Here is an 18,641-nt window from a genome sequence, read left to right on the forward strand (position 1 = left end):
TATTTTTTATTGCATGTAGTGGTTTGACATTTAAAATATGGGTGATTAAAGTCCTCTAGGACTACTGCATTGTGTTGAATAGTTTTTGTATCCGCATGATGAAAGCATTCAGCAAAGAAATGGAGGTGGACTTACAATTAGGAATGATGTAATAATGTAGTTTGATGTCATCAAGATTTCCAGGAGTTTTTGCTTGGTGTCATGTTGAATTCTGTGAGAGGAATGAGTTTATAGATGAATATGTATATTCCCCCACAGTTCCTAGAAGGTGTAAATGAATGGTAGTTGCTAAACCCAGGTATAAAGGGAATGCTATCAGCATAATAAGCCATGTTTCAGTAATTAGCCAGTAAATGGAACATCTTACCTAACGACATTAAAAACGAAGATAAAAAAAAAATGGAGATTATTCTTAGTTAAGTTTATGCAGTATCTAAAAAATGCCAGCACTGATTCCCACCATTACCAGATACTTTCATAACCCCAACATCTTCAGTTATATTTTACATATCACTTACTAGCTTAAACGCCACAAGTCAGCCCTATATAGTACATTTCCACTAGCTCCCAGTACTGCTGTTATACTGCATTATCCATCTGTCTTAGCTGACAGTTTCTGCAGTTTCACATACCAATTCTGCAAACAGCTCTTCATCTTCTATGTACTGCAGTACTTTTCACCTACATTGATGCACCCCTCACATACAAATGGTACTAATGACAGTCATACTAACAGTTCTAATTACTTTGTCACTTTTTTCATCTTTATTTTCAACATGACACCCCATGTACAAGCATATTATAAATTCTTCTTGTTAATCTTTTAGACATGTTTTACTTTGTTATGAAAGAAAAAACTGTACATTGGTTCTTTGAACTGTCATAGTACTTACTATATTTTGTGTGCATGTGGAAAAAGAAACTCTACTTTGTTTTATGAGCTGTCATATTGTGTGTTGTATTTTATCTGCATCTGACATACTACATTCCTGGAGTTTTTCTACCTGTGACTCCTCCGAAAAGGAGCTGTAAAACTAAGTGGGATTGTCCTAGTTAGCAAATTGTAATAAATAATAAATTAAATAAAGTGTGTGTGTGTGTGTGTGTGTGTGTGTGTGTGTGTGTGTGTGTGTGTGTGTGTGTGTGTGTGTGTGTGTGTGTGTGTGTGTATGTGCGTGTGGGTGATCAAGAGCCAAAAAGGCCTCAGGCTCAGGCAATTTTATGTTCAGACTCCTAGCACTGAGCAGTGCTACGTGAACATAGGCCGGATCACAATGTCCTCTCTATGTCCAGAACACAGCCTCTGACTAAAAAAGGTACTGTGAGGAAGCAATTGTTTTAGATAATTTGTGGAAGCCATGAGGTGAGAAAGGTGAAGGCCCTTTCTGGTGAAGCAGGCAGACCTGTCAACCACTGTCTCCCATGGTAACACATACTGGAGAGTCCCTGAATGAAACAATTCAACAAATTAATGATTAAATTAATGTATTTTATCTTTGAGCTGTAACATCATTCTCTGAGATAGCAAGATGCTGCTTAGAAAAGTTTCCAATGTTGGACACATTTAAAGAACTCAACAGCATCCCTCTTCATCTCCCCACAGGGTAGATCATCTAAAATTATGTATTCCCATGTGAACAATCACAGCATCAGATAGCTAGTTGGTGGACTGGAGGGACCCATGTGTCTTTGTCACATCACAAATCCTAGTGCACAAGAGATAACTGAACATCACTCTATCCTTGTCACACCTGATAAGAGGAATGTATTGGTGTTCCTAATTATAGAGTCAGTGATAAATAGTATATTGTTATAAGTGGCTTAAAGCACCGAAAATATTGTGGGAGTTGTCTTGCAGCTAAGGTGCTTTTGCTGTGGATGGATTCAGATGGTGTATATTGTACTACATGGCTCAGGTTCACTAGTACAATGTCTACAAGGTCAAGGTAATCCTTAGAAATTCAGCAAAAGTGAATTTAATCTGGAGTTGTAATGTGGTGCAGTGGTGTTTACCGGCATCCAGGCAATGAGTGGTTTTACTTCCAACTTGAGTAGATATGCACATCTTTCACAAGTGGTTTCAGTAATAAGGGGCTTCTGGCAAATGTAAGGTAAGTGATACACTGATTTAAGGTCCCAAGTGATAATAGTCTGGCCATAGAATGGGTTCAAGCTGATTTGGATCCACTGGTAATAGTAGAAGATGAGTGATGAGATTTGGAGTAAATTGGGATGAGTAAGGGAGTAAGCACTTGCTGTTGGAAGTCTGGGGTATTTACACAACAGACAAAAAGAATATTAAATCTGGGACACCTATAGGGGTACACCCAATTGCACACTCTCAAAAAGGAAATATCCACTAACAGACAACATCAAGGAATAAGATTAGCAAGACAAGATTCTGTCAGTAGTTTAATTAATTGCTAGTTGTTAGTTCACTGTCTGGGTCAATTAATTATTTCTTACTTCACAGTCTGAGTCAATTAGTTATTAGTCACTAGTTCACTGCAAACATAGAGTGAAAAAGTTGCTAAAACATTGGTAGCTTCAGAAAATTGTAATTAAAGTAACAAAAGCAATAAGGCATGAGAGCCACCAAAACTATCTTATATATAAGCAGGCTAAGTAGTATTGAAAGCAAGTACCAGACAGGACAACCCAAAAAGTAGTTTTACAAGTATGTAGTAGTATGGAGGCCAAGTTTATATCTGGAAGACAAATGGTCTGCTTACTCAGTGGTGTGCTGTAAGAACAGTGAATGTGCAGTAAACTTAAAATACCATAACAGTTTAATACCAGACAGCAAAATGAGGAGGAATATAATTGTGGGAAAACAGCAGTAGAAAAGTTAGTCAACAAGTATGACTAGAAATAGTGCAAGAAGAGCAATAGCACATTGTTTTTCTTTTGTAGGTATAAAAGGAACAAATACAGCCTTAAGTGAATTGTTTGACAAGCAGCATTTGAGTGTGTTAGTGCATGTAGCACAGTTTGACAGGCCCCATTCAGTGTGTGTGACAATGCATGTAGCACAGTTTGACAGGCCCCATTCAGTGAGTGTGACAGTGCATGTAGCACAGTTTGTCAGGTACCATTCAGTGAGTGTGACACTGCATGTAGCACAGTTTATCAAGTTCCATTCGGTGTGTGTGCCTCTGCATGTAGTACAGTTTGTCAGGTTCCATTTGGTGAGTGTGACAGTGCATGTAGCACAGTTTGACAAGTACCATTTGCTGAGTGTGACAGTGCATGTAGCACAGTTTGACAGGTCCCATTTGGTGAGTGTGACTCTGCATGAAGCACAGTTTGACAAGTACAATTTGCTGAGTGTGACAGTGCATGTAGCACAGTTTGACAGGTCCCATTTGGTGAGTGTGACACTGCATGCAGCACAGTTTGACAGGTACCATTTGCTGAGTGTGACAGCGCATGTAGCACACTTTGACATGTCCAATTTGGTGAGTGTGACTCTGCATGTAGCACAGTTTGACTGGTCCCATTTGGTGAGTGTGACACTGCAGGTAGCACAGTTTATCAAGTTCCATTCGGTGTGTGTGCCTCTGCATGTAGTACAGTTTGTCAGGTTCCATTTGGTGAGTGCGACACCACATGTAGCACAGTTTGTTAGGTTCCATTTGGAGAGTGTGACTCTTCATGTAGCACAGTTTGTCAGGTTCCATTTGGTGAGTGTGACACCACATGTAGCACAGTTTGTCAGGTTCCATTTGGTGACTGTGGCACTGAGTGTACCACAGTTTGAAAGTGCCACTCATTGAGTGTGACACTGCATGTACCACAGGTTGTCAGGTCCCATTTGGTGAGTGTGACTCTGCATGAAGCACAGTTTGACAGGTCCCATTTGGTGAGTGTGACACTGCTTGTAGCACAGTTTGACAGGTCCTGTTTGGTGAGTTTGATGCTGCATGTAGCACAGTTTGTCAGGTCCTATTTGGTGAGTGTAGCTCTGCATGAAGCACAGTTTGGCAAGTACCATTTGCTGAGTGTGACAGTGCATGTAGCACAGTTTGACAGGTCCCATTTGGTGAGTGTGACTCTGCATGAAGCACAGTTTGACAAGTACCATTTGCTGAGTGTGACAACACATGTAGCACACTTTGACATGTCCAATTTGGTGAGTGTGACTCTGCATGCAGCACAGTTTGACAGGTACTATTTGCAAAGCGGACTTGATAGCAGTAGTCCCCTCCCCTTCATTCAGGTGTTAGGTGGTGCAGTATACTGCAGCAAAGCAAATAGAGCATGAAGCCACACAACAACACTCCTGAGTCTGAATTTATAAGGTTAAAATACTTAGCCAATCAAGGTACTCACATAGGAGTGATCCACAGCAAATAACAAGAAAATGTTGGATACCATTTCTTTCACCAGGGATAAAATAGCAACACAAAATCTGAAGATTTAAACTAGATATAAATTCAGCTTCCTGTCAGGTTCCAGTTAGAAATAGTCTTGACAGCAGAAGTCCTGGCCTTTTTTATGCTACAGGGTAATGCAGCCAAACAAAGATGGCTTTGATACTCCCTGATCTTTGATCTCTATTACTGCTTGTGTGCCCAAGGATCCATTGAAGATTCATTTCTTTTTACCACTTTTGTAAATGATATGAGAAACTGTGGACCTGCAAATTTAATTCAGTACAAAGATGGCACCTCTCTTTTATTTGCCTAGATTGATGGTATTAAGACTAAACTTTAAATCTGTCTAACCAATGTGGATTATAGCTTAGGTATATTAGTGAACATATCTAAGACTAAAGCAATGGTATTCTCTTCATATTTTCTAAAAGTCTCTAAGTCACCGCATTGGATAAAACCTCTCATATTAAACTATTCGGTGTCACTCTTGAGCAGCGTTAGAAGTTTGATGTACATATTAATTCTTCTGTGTGGAACATTCATCAGAAACTAGGATTTCTGTACTCGAAGAAAAGGTAAATGACTGATTCTACCAGAATTATTCTAACAAGATCTCTTGTTCTTCTTGCTGAAAGATAATAGCTCTGCCTCTTAACAAATTGCCCATTTTCTCAACACTTAGATGACAAAGTCTGCCTCTCCATGCTTTTTATTCTCATCATGACCTTTTCTTGAAGTAGCCACAATAGAATTCTCCTAATGTATTAAAATTCTTTAGCTAAAGTGTGTATATTCCAAACAGTATCAATACTGGATATAGCTACTTGTTTACACCCTGTACATCAGGTTAGATCCTCTACCTGTTCACCCTCAGTTATCCTTTCCTGTTATGTCTTTTTGGAGACAGCTTCTTCTCAGCAGTAGTTTTATTTTCTCACTGTTCTTCCCTTCTGTTTGCAGACCATTAGGTCTCCCCTATTGGATTCTATCCCATTTTCTCCTTACTGAAATCCACAAAGATGACAGCCATTTGGGGTGGGGTCAAACAAGTAGGCTTTATGAAGTCTGTGCTCTCATCAGCTTTCTAGCAATGACAGTAATTGTGAAAGTCCCTAGCCCCAACATTGGGTGGGGGCAGGATAGCCACACCACTGCAGGGACTCACAAATCCTCTCCAAGGAAGTGCACTTGAGCATGCACTCACTAGTGAAGGCTACCACCAGGTGGTGGCTTGATGATCTGAAAGTCTGCCTCTAGCATGTCTGGGATTGGGGTTTAGCATAACGGTTAAGGTGTTTACCTCACAGACAAGAGGTACAGCGTTTGATTCTGACTGAGGGGAAATTGGCTAGGCTTAAAATGGCCCACAAAGGCAGCTAGCCTAGTACTTACCTATGAACCTACTGCAACTGTGGCCCCTCTAAGGGGGTGTAGCTGCATGCATCTTACTCTGCCGTACCCTGGCTCTATTTCACAGCATGGTCACATCCATTCTCCAAACCCCCCTCCACACCCAAGCGTCATCTAGCACCCGAGCCTCTAACTGAGCTTGTGTGGTCTGGGCCATAGACAGGACTTCATACTTTTATGCCACCATGCTGGAATCTTCTTCTTCATACTGATAAAAATTCTATTTCATTTACTTACAATGTCTCACAAGGTGACTTTTAGAAAAGCTATGTTTTTGCATCTGTTTACAAAATGGTCATGTAGCTGCATTCAGAGCATCACTTAGTATTTATGTTTCCTAATTATGCCATTTAACCCCGTATATATTAACATACAAATATTCTGTTGTATTTTCGTGTTGATTTAAAATTAGTCTTTTGATGTAGGTAATATCTGAAATGAATATTAATGCAGTTTAATTACTGGATCAATTTTTACTTTATTATTGATGCATTTATCATACTGTGACGGACTATATTTCTTATTGATTATACTGATTGCTGAAAATGGACTCTATTCAGATAAACTTTGCAGTCAACAAATGAAGATAAATAAGTAAATAAACAAATAAACTATCATTCCAGTATGCTTTATACCCTTGAATTCACAGTTTTAATTTAGAGGTGCCATAAATAATGAAGCCAGTGGCATGCCATAACATCATGGGATCAGCTTGGTGAGGTGACACTATCAACTCAGTAGTACATCTCCCTGTGAAACATATGAAGAAACCATCTATGTTTCTGAGGGTGCAAGGAACAAAGCTGGCACAGTCATTATCATCTAATCTCTGTCTGGCAGCTGTCCTCTTGATGCATAATTCCTAGTATGGATTGCATGCAAGTAGGCTAGGTCAAGTACATACTCCACAGCACACTGCCTGCATGTAGAGTGCATGTAGATACATTGCTAATAAACAATATTCAAGAATCACTATGGGACATTATTGATACATGTAGAAGTAGGTATGATTGGGTCTATATTACCACATCGAAAAAGCCATTAACCAAATGGCTTTATAACCAAAAATGCTGATAAAAGAATTGTGCATTGTGAGATCGTGGTACAGTGAAGACTGTAAAATTTGTCCTTTCCTCACTGTAGTACGATCTTCAAGTTGGTAAATATAATTTGCGGGAGGGAGGCAAAAGCGAGTTCTATTATCCACATTTTCGGTTATGAAACTGTTCAATTAATGGCTTTTTCAATGTGGTAATATAGACCCGGCATGATTTCCATTAGTGAATCACTGTAGCAGTGCTTGCATTATGCAAGGAGGAGGCACAGGGTTCCCTAAACAATGACCATTAAACACATGAATATGGTATTGGAGGGTTTTTCTATGGACAAAAGAAACACATTTCCTCAGCTAAAGTGAACAAGATAAAAACACACTTTAATTATATGAAATTATAAAGATGTTAAATCCATTGTTAAAATCAAACAATCAACTTGAGCTCTTTTGTTTTCTTCTGTTGAAAACTTCATCAAATAATCAGTTTAATTCATGAATAAAATATTTAAACCAATTCTCTTATCATATGATCATCCACACCTCTAAAATGGACCAATGAAAACTGACATGTACGTCATTCAAAAAAACACCCATACCCTCCATAAAAATGTAAAGAGGCAAATAAATCACACACCTTCATTAAAACTTCCTGTTCAAAACACTATAAAATTTTTTTTTTATCTCAGTTGAGATTTTAATTTTAAAACGCATGCCAAAGAAAGCATGCCATTTAATCCTGGCCAATAATTTGCTCCAAGACAGAGCTGCCAATACAGCTTTCATTTTTCTAAACACAAAGACCAAGGTCCCCCTCATGGGTTACGGTCAATCTTCCCCAGTATTAAAAATTTAAACTGATGTGATGAACAATCCGATAAATGTTTAAGTAAAGCATTTATATCTTTCCCTTTCCTGATTTCATATAAGTACTCATACACTCTCTCCTTGATTTTCTGTTCAGGCTTCCTGATATAAAAACACCAAGAAGAGTCATATATTGCCGCATAAATAACTCCATCTTTGAATGACATCTTCATTTTATGGCAAGAAGAAGAAGAAGAAAATATTCCATGTTTGATAGAATTCTTGAATCAAAGCACCAGTTTTCTTAGCTTCACTTCTTTTTCTTCTTCTTTCAGCTTTTCCAGGTTAGGGGTCACCACAGCGGATCACCTGTCCGCTCATGACTGGCAGTGGAGTTTTACAGTGTTGAGCTGCCAGCCCGGTGCCCAACCTTCCACAGAAGGCACACACACACACACACACACACACACACACACACACACACACACACACACACACACACACACACACACACATACACACACACACACACACACACACACGCACACCTAGGGCCAATTTAGAGTGTCCAATCCACCTACAGCATGTCTTTGGGATGTGGGAGGAAACCAGAGTACCCGGAGAAAACCCACGCAACCACAGGGAGGACATGCAGACTCCACACAGAAGGCACCCCAGCCAAGGATCGAACCAGAGAATCTCTTGCTGTGAGGCAGCAACACTAATCGCTTCCATGTTTGATGGAATTCTTGAATTAAAGCACCAGTTTTCTTAGCTTCACTTCTTCTTCTTCGTTCGGCTTTTCCCAGTTAGGGGTTGCCACAGCAGATCACCTGTCCGCTCATGATTAGCAGTGGAGTTTTACAGTGTCGAGTTGCCAGCCCGGTGCCCAACCTTCCACAGAAGGCACACACACACACACTCACACCTAGGGCCAATTTAGAGTGTCCAATCCACCTACAGCATGTCTTTGGGATGCGGGAGGAAACCAGAGTACCCGGAGAAAACCCACGCAACCACAGGGAGGACATGCAGACTCCACACAGAAGGCACCCCAGCCGAGGATCGAACCGGAGAACCTCTTGCTGTGAGGTGGCAACGCTAATCACTGCACCATGAATCAGGAACAAATTGCATACTTGGATGTTCTCTTAACCAAAGATATTAGAGGGAGAAGATTTACCTCTAGAATACATAGGAAAACCACTTATTTAAATCATTTCCGAGGCATGGATGATCATATGATAAGAGAATAAGTTTAAATATTTTATTCATGAATGAAACTGATTATCTGATGAAGTTTTCAATAGAAAAAAACACAAAAGCACTTAAGCTGATTTTTTGATTTTAGCAATGGATTTAACATCTTTATAATTTCATATAATTAAAGTGTGTTTTTATCATGTTCACATCAGCTGAGCAACTGTGTTTCTTTTGCATACTTGTTTATTGGCTGTGTGGTTTTCTTTTCTATGGACAACCTGTAACACATTCAACTTTTATGAAGGGGGAATAATGTGCAGTAAATGCTGAAAAGAGGGTAGTGATGGTATTTTCTGACCAAAAACACATTCAACATTGTAGGAGATGGAAGGGGTGCTTCTCGAGAACAAGTAGTCTAACTTGAATGTCAAGTATGGGGGTGTCACTACATAAAAAGCAGTAAAAAATACATGAGATATGGGAGTACCCTATGTGTACCTGTTCATGCACCTAGCACTGGGAGGATGTACTTCTTATGCATGTGTGTAATAATAACCTCACTGTATGTTCTGATTGGAAAGGCTGGTTGGAAAGCTTAGCAGAAGCTACAACTTCATCATACATGAAGAATTGAATTGCTTTTCTTCCCATATGTGGTGAGGTCATGGTTGATTGAAATTGGATAGCAAAATTGCATTATGTAGATTTTTCTTATGGTTGTGAATTTTACCCACTGAAATAAACCTTGCAGATCCCACACTGTCATTACTGACTTTACCATGCTCAGTCTACCAAAGGTGACAAGTGTCAAAATACACACCCCAGAAACTGAGTGAATTTACGACTTCATGCATTGCATGGATTCACCAAATGCATCAAATCAATATAAACTACTTCTTAGAATAGTTTTGCAGGGAGCAAGCTCCCCAGATACCCACATCGGAAATTTTACCCTCACACCTTGAACTTATATTTTACAGCTGCAGCTTTGACCAGACACTGGCAAGAAAGAACTATATATTTACTTTAATCCAAGCTTATGTGGCCTTGGAACTCTGTTGGGTGCAGGAGGTCTTGTCCCCACTCCCATCCTACACACATATACATAAACAATGTATGTTTGCAGTTCTCCAAGTTCAGTATGTTTCAGCTAGTTTGTTTTTTTTTTTTTTGGTTTTGAAAGCTCATCTAAAAGCTTTGATATTTAAATGTGGCAATGTTTGTGAAGCATAATTTAAACTTTTGTTCATTGACTAGTAATTATATATTTCAACTATGAAATGAGTCCAATAAACATAAGGTGTTTAGAATCTAGACTGCAACTGCGTCTGCACCGTTTCTGCTGTTGTTATACTAATGTGATTTATTGCAAGTTTCGTGTGATTAATATTTCAAGCAATGTCTCTGAAAACAAATCAAATACTTCATACCTACCACTCATACCGCATACTTATTATGCCTATTGTTATATCTGACATTAGCAGCATTATCCATTTGTGACCTAAATCCATGCCTGGGATTAATGTTTATCTTTTCTCACTCAGGACCCTACATTTCAGTTCCATCTTTAGCCGGTGATGCTGAAGAGATGCAACAAAACATCAGCAGATTGAATGATGAGGTAAGAAGAGAGCTCATGCTTTTATTACTGTGTAGATAAATGGTACTCTGGCATAGCATGAGATCCGCCACATGATCTGAAAGTCTCAAATACTGACCAGAGTAAATACAACCATTTCACAAAGGACACTATCCTACAAAATCTACACGTTAGATTATTAGTATTTATAAATTCATAGCCGTACTATGAAATGCAAACATTTAGTTTACCCAGTGTGTGTGGTCTTTGGCTATTTGTATGGCATACATCATTAGTGTTTTCTGTTGTGTATGCAATGATTAAATAATAATTATAGCATATTACAAATTATGCAGAACTATTCATTAGACTGACATTCTGTACACAAAACATATGTAAAACATAAAATAATGAGTAAAACTTTAAAGCTGACAAAATGGCAAAAAACACAAAACTAAATCTAAGCTCACTGGATTTAAATGTGGCAAATACTTGGAAAATGTCCGATACTTGTGACATTCCAATGGCAGCAAGGAGGAAAAAGTCCAGCAAACCACAAAGCATCCCATTGCACTTAAATGACCACAGTCAATCTGCCAGCCATTATAATCACCCTCTGTCCAACAACTTGGTGTCCACAAATGAAGTGAAAATAGCCCCAAGAGGCTAAACTGAAGTCCCAGTGTATAAAAAATATTCACACAGGCACGTAGCAATAAATATCTCCTCTCTTTATTTTATACAAACATGAACAGTCTCAGGTTAAGCGCTTTCATCTACAGATGTAGATTTCATCAGAACCACTTACACCCTTGTTAACTCCCTTTTTATACAATATTCAAATCATCAATCAGCATTTCTTTATTAAAACAACACATACTTAACTTAATATAGTGAATTCATTAACATTTAAAGTGCACTGTGCTAGATTCCCTAAAACTACCTATCTATTAATGTAACTATTTTAAAAAGACATGTATATGCTTAAAAAATGTGTTTAAAAATACTTTAAAACCTCATATTTATATACATTTTATAACTTCCATTAATGTATATTATTAATATAAAACTGTTTGTGCTTGATTCACATCTTAATTAATGCTGTTTTAATACTTTTATATACAATAACAAAAAATTCCTAAATAAAAACACCCTATTACCTTTCTAGCAAAGGTTTTATAGAGATATATTCATTTAAACCAGGATGTTCCGATGCATTTAATATAATTTGCCAACGTGTCTCCTTTTCTAATAATTTCTCCTTCACATTACCACCCCTTGGATTCACCTGAATCTGTTCAAGTATCCCAAACTCGAACTTCCTACAATTTTTATTTGCTTCACAATGTCTCCAAAGGGCATTGTTCATATCTTGCCTCTTCATTCTATAGTAATGTTCATAAATTCTGTTTTTTAAACATCTAGATGTCATCCCCACATAATAACAAGAGCATGTTGAACATTTAGCTAAATATATCACATTCTTAGTTCTACAATTCCCCTTGCATAACTTTACTTTTGTTTTCTGGTCATTATCTAATATTATACCATGATCCCCCCAAAACGTGCACGCTGATTGGCCAGCGTGCCCGTTGTAAATCGAGTTATACTAATGGAAAAAGGTCCGGTCGCCCGGACTTTTTTCCATTAGTATAACTCGTTTTTTTTAAACACTGTCTCGCTATGTTAAATGGGTTTAACATAGCGAGACAGCTTTAAAATAAGCAACGGAGATCTCCGTTGCTTATTTTAAAGCTGTCTCGCTATGTTAAACCCATTTAACATAGCGAGGCAGTGTTTAAAAGCAACGGAGAAAGCAAGATCTCCGTTGCTTTTAGTGTCTCGCTATGTTAAATGAGTTTAACATAGCGAGACAGTTAAAATAAGCAAAGGAGATGTCCGTTGTTTATTTTAAAACTGTCTCGCTATGTTTAATTCACTTAACATAGCGAGACAAAAAGCAACGGAGATCTTGCTTTCTCCGTTGCTTTTGCCCACAGCTCTGATGTACTGCGCAGGCGCGCAGTACATCAGAACTGCCGCGGATGCCAGACATCTGCGGAAGGGCAGTAAACAGGCATTATACTATGCCATTATTTAAGAAAAGTAACAGTTTCTTTTCTTAAATAATGTCATGGTATAATAGCAATAACCCACTTCTGGGTGTGGGTAATGCTAAATTTACCCACGGTTGGCTTTGTTTGGTCCCTCGGGCTTCGCCCTCGGGACCAAACCACGCCAACCGTGGGTAAATTTAGCATTACCCACACCCAGGCGTGGGTTATTGCTATATTAATTCACTAGCCATCAAGATATACTGACACTGATTGCAACTACCACATTTTGTCGTACCACTCTCAGTTTTTTCTACTTTGTTCATCATTTTGCTTAGTCTACTCTTTATGTTCATTCCATTCCTATATACAAATGTTGGGCTAGGACCTACTATCTTATATATATCCTTATCCGTTCCAAGAATGTTCCAATTTTTTGCAATTATGTCTCTAAATTTATTAACTGATGGAGCATATTGTAACACACAAGCCCTCCTATATTCATTGTTTCTGTTCTTAGTATTACCTACACTGTCCTTACTCCCCAGTATAGGCTTATATCTTTTTCCCCACTCTTGCTTTACATATTCAACTGTATCAGCCACCATTCGTCCAGGATACCCCCTGTCAATAAACATTTTAGCTATGTAATTTAACTCAACTAGTACATCCTCATAACATGATGTCATCCTGGCGGCTCTAATACATTGTCCTTTTATAATACTTTTCTTCTGATACTGGGGATGGCAGCTGTTGTACTCTAAATAGTCATTACTAAAGGTGTCCTTCCTATACAGGTTAGATTTGAACATCTTATTCTCTATAGTAACCTTTGTATCTAGATATGATAGACTTTTTTTATTCATACTTACAGTAAACCTTAAATAATCATCCCTACTGTTAAGATGATTCATAAAATTCTCCAATAATTCTTCAGTACCATTCCATATTAAAAACACATTGTCTAAAAACCTGTAATAACATCTTATATTGCTAATCCACCCAGTTTTAAAGATGTGTTCCTCTTCCCAATTCAATAAAAATAAATTAGCAAACATGGGGGCACACGCTGCCCCCATGGCCACTCCTTTGTTTTGCCTATAATATTCTCCTTGAAACATAATAAAATTATTTCTCAAAACAACTTCCATAAAAACCATGAGGACACTTATTTTCTCCCATGATAGTTTACTGTATTTGTTCATACTTTCTTGAAATCTAATAAGTCCCTCATTCTGAGGTATACTTGAAAATAAGTCGACCACATCTATTGTTACTAATAAACATTCATCTGTGATGAAGTCATTTTCTAGTCTAGAAAGAAAATCCCATGAATCCTTTACTATGTGTGGGATGTGTGAATAAATATTTTTTAGCCATCCATCCACTACTTTTCCCATTTCAAAAGTTTTTGAGTTGCTTCCCGAAATAATAGGTCTAAAGGGTGGTTCTTGAATATTTTTATGGACCTTGGGAATGCCTACTATTGTTCCTATAATGGGATGCTCCATCTTCACATAATTGTACATGTCCGTATCTATTCTGTTGTCTATTAATAGGTCCTCTATTATTAAATTAATTTTGTGATACGCTATATTGACTTCATTTAAGGAGGCAGCAATATAATTCCCTGAATTAAGTAGTATATTTGTAATTTTGTTATTATAATCTTCAGTATTGTATATTACTACCCCCCCACCCTTATCGGGTTTCATAATTCTTATTTTCCTATTATTTTGCAATTCATTCAGTATCTTTATTTCATTCTTGGTAAGATTTGTAATGTGAGATTTATTTGTTGCAAAATCAGCGTATAATTCCTTTATAACCATCCTTTCGAATGTGGCTAGTGTGTTATTTAAAGGGGGTGTGAATTTACTGGGTTTCCTATATCCATCTAAACTTAACATCTCCTTCCCTTTGAAGTATACCGCAAGGTTTAGTTTTCTTAAATATTTTTTGAAGTCAACCACATAGTCCACCAAGTTACCCCTATTATTTGGTATAAATTTCATACCCTTTGAGAGCAACTTGAACATGTCAGTACTAACTTCTAAACTGGTATAATTATAAATACTATGGTGTCCACAAATGCAAAAACACACCCCTCAACTTTCCAAAGAGCTTCAGTGAACAAAATCTGGAACCAGTCCAGAAGATCACACACACAGTTGCTCACTGCCCAGTAACTTGGTATCCACTGAAGAAAATGAAAGCCACGCTTCTCAACTCCTTAGCTCTCCAAGGTGTGGCCCCAAGCATCACATGATTTAACAACCCATAAGGAGCCACCGCATCCTCAAACCACTCCACAGTACCACACATCAAAACAAAAGTGCCAAGTCACCACAATACTAGTTCAGAAAATGCCACAAAGTCTGAACAAATTCCAAAACAAATCTTATAAGACCTTATTAAATCTTAAGACTCACAAAACAGTACCACACATCAAAACAAAAGTGCCAAGTCACCACAATACTAATTCACAAAATGCCACAAAGTCTGAACAAATTCCAAAACAAATCTTATAAGACCTAATTAAATCTTAAGACTCACAAAATTCAAATTGCACAGAATCTGAGAACAGAATAACATGGAAAAAGAAGCAAGGTTTGTCTGTACGCAGCCAAATGCCATTGTCTTTGAAAATGTGCAGTGCTTACCTTCAAAGTCCAATGTGATAATTTTTTAGCAGTTTCTATTCTTTCTTCCAAAAAAGGTACTTCTCAGCCTTACTTTGAAACATGCTGCAATTTTGTTTCATCATAGGTGCTTTATTTATTTGTTAATTAGGTGAGTAGTTTAGTCCAAAAGACTCTAGTCAGCCATAGCCCATACCAGTTTTAGACCATACAGAAATAATCTAAAATGTCATATTTTATACATTGTAACAAGTCAGCAATGTAATAAGTAATGTATCAGTTTCCATAACAGACAGCTGCAAATAGTATAGATACATACCTACCAGAAGTAAACTGTACAGCAGAATCCCTAGGTAGAAGCAATAAAAGTAAATATTTATATTTTAAACTCATTAATAGGAAATGAAAAAAAGCAGCAAAAGGTATGCAGTAAATGAATACATCAGCATTAAGGATTACCTATGCAAAATGTTTGTGCAAGCAAATGAGTCAAAACTATGTGAGTTAAAAGCAAAGATTGTCATTAAAAAGAATCCATCTGTAAAACAGAAATACTAAGCTTAGAAATGGGTCTCTTAAGTACTAGTGGATATTAAAATCTTGGCTTGGCAGCAAACAATCAAAAGAAGGAGAGGTTGGAGTTATCCTGGAGACCTCATGATAGTGAGGGATGGGGATACAGGAGGAGGACAGTTAATAAGCAGCGAGTTCTAGTACATTTAATAGCAAGAGACAGAGAGGGAAAAAACAAAGACTAAAGTAAAGAATAAAGTGGATTGCTTTCTTTCATCATGAACAAGACAGTAATAAAACTATGCAATGAAAATGTTTTCTGTGTCAGGTGTACTTGGGGTTTGATCATCTTTCCAGCAGTCTTCAGAATACAAAAAATGACACCATGAACATGGTGTAGGAAGGCCACAGTACTTTATATCTAAATTATCTTGACTTCAGAAAATGTACAGAGGCCTACATAATGTTTTTATCTTCACTATACTATATACTGTAGGTATATTACCTGCTAACACACATGTAAGGTACCTAGTTTATACTACAAACTTTAATAAAACTGCTGAATGCTAGAAAAATTATTTATTTAATTTAACATTTTTTAACCAGGAAAGTCCAACTAGGACAGAGCCTATTTTCAGTGGAGGCCAAGGAGAAACACTCCAGACGTATGTCTTTGGAATGTGGGAGGAAACCAAAGTAGCCAGAGGAAACCCACATGAATGCAGGGAGGACATGTAGATGCCACACAGAAGGCATCCCAGCTGAGAATCAAACCAGAGAATCTCTTGCTGTGAGGCGACAACGTCAACCACTGCACCACCCAAAATGCCCTCAAAATACTTCACTGTTAAGTAAAATCACATGTCTTGAGATAAGGCGCTTAAATATCATCGAATACACATTGCGGTGGTGGTGCTGCGGTAGCATTGTCACCTCACAGTAAGACGTTGTCCTGTTCGATTCTCAGCTAGAGCGTCTTCTGTGTGGAGACATGCATGAATGGGCATACCTTTGTTGAAGGTTGTGTGTCAGGGCTGGCAACTCGCCACGTAAAAGTCTACTGCCAATCATTAGTGGACCGGAGTTCCGCTGTGGTGACCCCTAACCGGGAAAAGCTGAAAGACAACAACACCGAAGGTAAGATTACCTTTACTGAGTAAGCTTTTCCCGGCACTGTAGTAACATAGCTTCACGTCTGTCTGTGTACCTGACCGACTACAACTGACTTAGGATGTTCTGCTTGTTAAGTACAGCAAACAACAGATGTTGCTGTATTCGAGAGGAGCTAAAGATATTTTCATGTTAATAATCCTTTGTTCTAGCTTACTAGTAGAATGGTGCAGAACACTTGCAACAGTGGAAGGAACTGCAGGAGGTAGCTTCTATAAAGAGTATATGAACAGTCAAATGAGTTAAAAACAAGTTTTTATATTTATGATGCCCTAAAATGATCTCTCTTTTGGTTAATTGTTTAGCTGTGTTGCATATTCTCCCATGTATCATATCTCCCATATATCATATCCTGGTCAGATTCTGATTAATCAGCTCTTTCTCAAAACGTATTAGTTTCCATAGTACTTGGTAGTAGACAGTATGTTCTTCTCCCATGATTAGTTCCAAGACCCTGCTCTGTTTCCTCATATTGGTTTTCAGACTTTATTTCATTTTTCCACATCCACTTCTTGACTTTGTCTATTTTGAACTATAATATCCTCAGTCTAAATTACCTTGGTTGTTTTATACTATATATTTTATAATCCCCAAAGATTTAGAAATTATTTTTTTCAGTATACCACAGAAAGTTAAGGCCATGAGGTAATACCTCTCAACTGTACAGATTTTCGTCTCATATATTTGATCCATTTTTCATAAAATTGTGTTTTTCTGGCAAATTAGTGGCAAATCATTAAAGACTGAAGTTAGAAAATAATGGCAGACATTTGGGTTTCAAAGTTCGTACCCTTCAGAAAATTCATGGTAATGAAAAACCTGTTATTCTATCAATTTTCTAAGTTTGTAAGAGCAATATTTAAAAATTGTCCCTATTTTTGGTCCTTTATCCCACTTTTTTATGGCTTTGTCCAGATTTCTTGCTCAAAGAGGTTGAGCGGTGCTACATGTAGCTGTTTCATACTGTAGTGCAGGGTTTGATTCCCTCTTTGTCCCTTAGTTATCTGTGTGGCTTAGTAAATTGTTTAACCAAAGAGTGTTCCCAGACTGCCACTGTAAAAACTGCATTGACATTTAGTGGACTTATGCATTTTTAGATAATGAAACATGTGACCAGAATTGCTTACATATTTGCAGGTGACATAACTACTGCCTTGTACATATTTTCTTATAATACATTCCTTTCACGCTATAAAGAATACACCTTTTCAATAGTAAGTGTTGTCAAATAGTGGTCTTTGAATTTTAAGAAACTGACAGTTGATATATATATATATATATATATATATATATATATATATATATATATATATGGATCTAGGACACATGCTTGACTACCATGTGTCCGAATCACTAAACATCGAACACATATACACGAAAGCGCTTAAAACCGAAAAGTGCTTCCGTGCTTGTGTGCCTGTTTCGTAGATTGGACTACAGTGCGGGTAAGGGAAAATTCCCTTTTCCCTACTGTAGTGCAATCTTGGAATGAGAATATTAAAGTAGGGGGGCTGTGGGGGTGCAAGGGGCAAAGCCCCCCCTGCAGAAACGTAGATTTGTTTCTTTTTTTTTTTGAAGTACACATACACGGAAGTGCTTTTCGGTTTTAAGTGCTTTCGTGTATGTGTGTTCGATGTTTAGTGATTCGGTCACATGGTAGTCGAGCATGTGTCCTAGATCCATCCATATATATATATATATATATATATATATATATATATATATATATATGTATAGTTAAATGTGATGATATGTTTACACAACTGGACACTTTCAAACAGTGACAGCATTTCAGAAATGCTTTATGAATTTTAATTTTTGTTAGTTCATTGGAAT

General features: G+C 37.6%; 1 protein-coding gene across 1 annotated transcript in view; it reads left to right on the forward strand.

Annotated features, from left to right (window-relative positions):
• The window catches only part of KCNH4 (potassium voltage-gated channel subfamily H member 4), a 1,657,012-nt gene that overhangs the window by 1,615,222 nt on the left and 23,149 nt on the right, over window positions 1-18,641 (forward strand). Inside the window, exon 16 of the mRNA XM_044054725.1 lies at window positions 10,392-10,468. Coding sequence (XP_043910660.1) covers window positions 10,392-10,468 — 77 coding nt within the window. The remainder of the gene's footprint in view (window positions 1-10,391; window positions 10,469-18,641) is intronic.

The sequence above is a fragment of the Protopterus annectens genome, chromosome 13.part0, assembly GCF_019279795.1.
Source record: "Protopterus annectens isolate FY-2018-M chromosome 13.part0, PAN1.0, whole genome shotgun sequence".
Classification (NCBI taxonomy): domain Eukaryota; kingdom Metazoa; phylum Chordata; order Ceratodontiformes; family Protopteridae; genus Protopterus; species Protopterus annectens.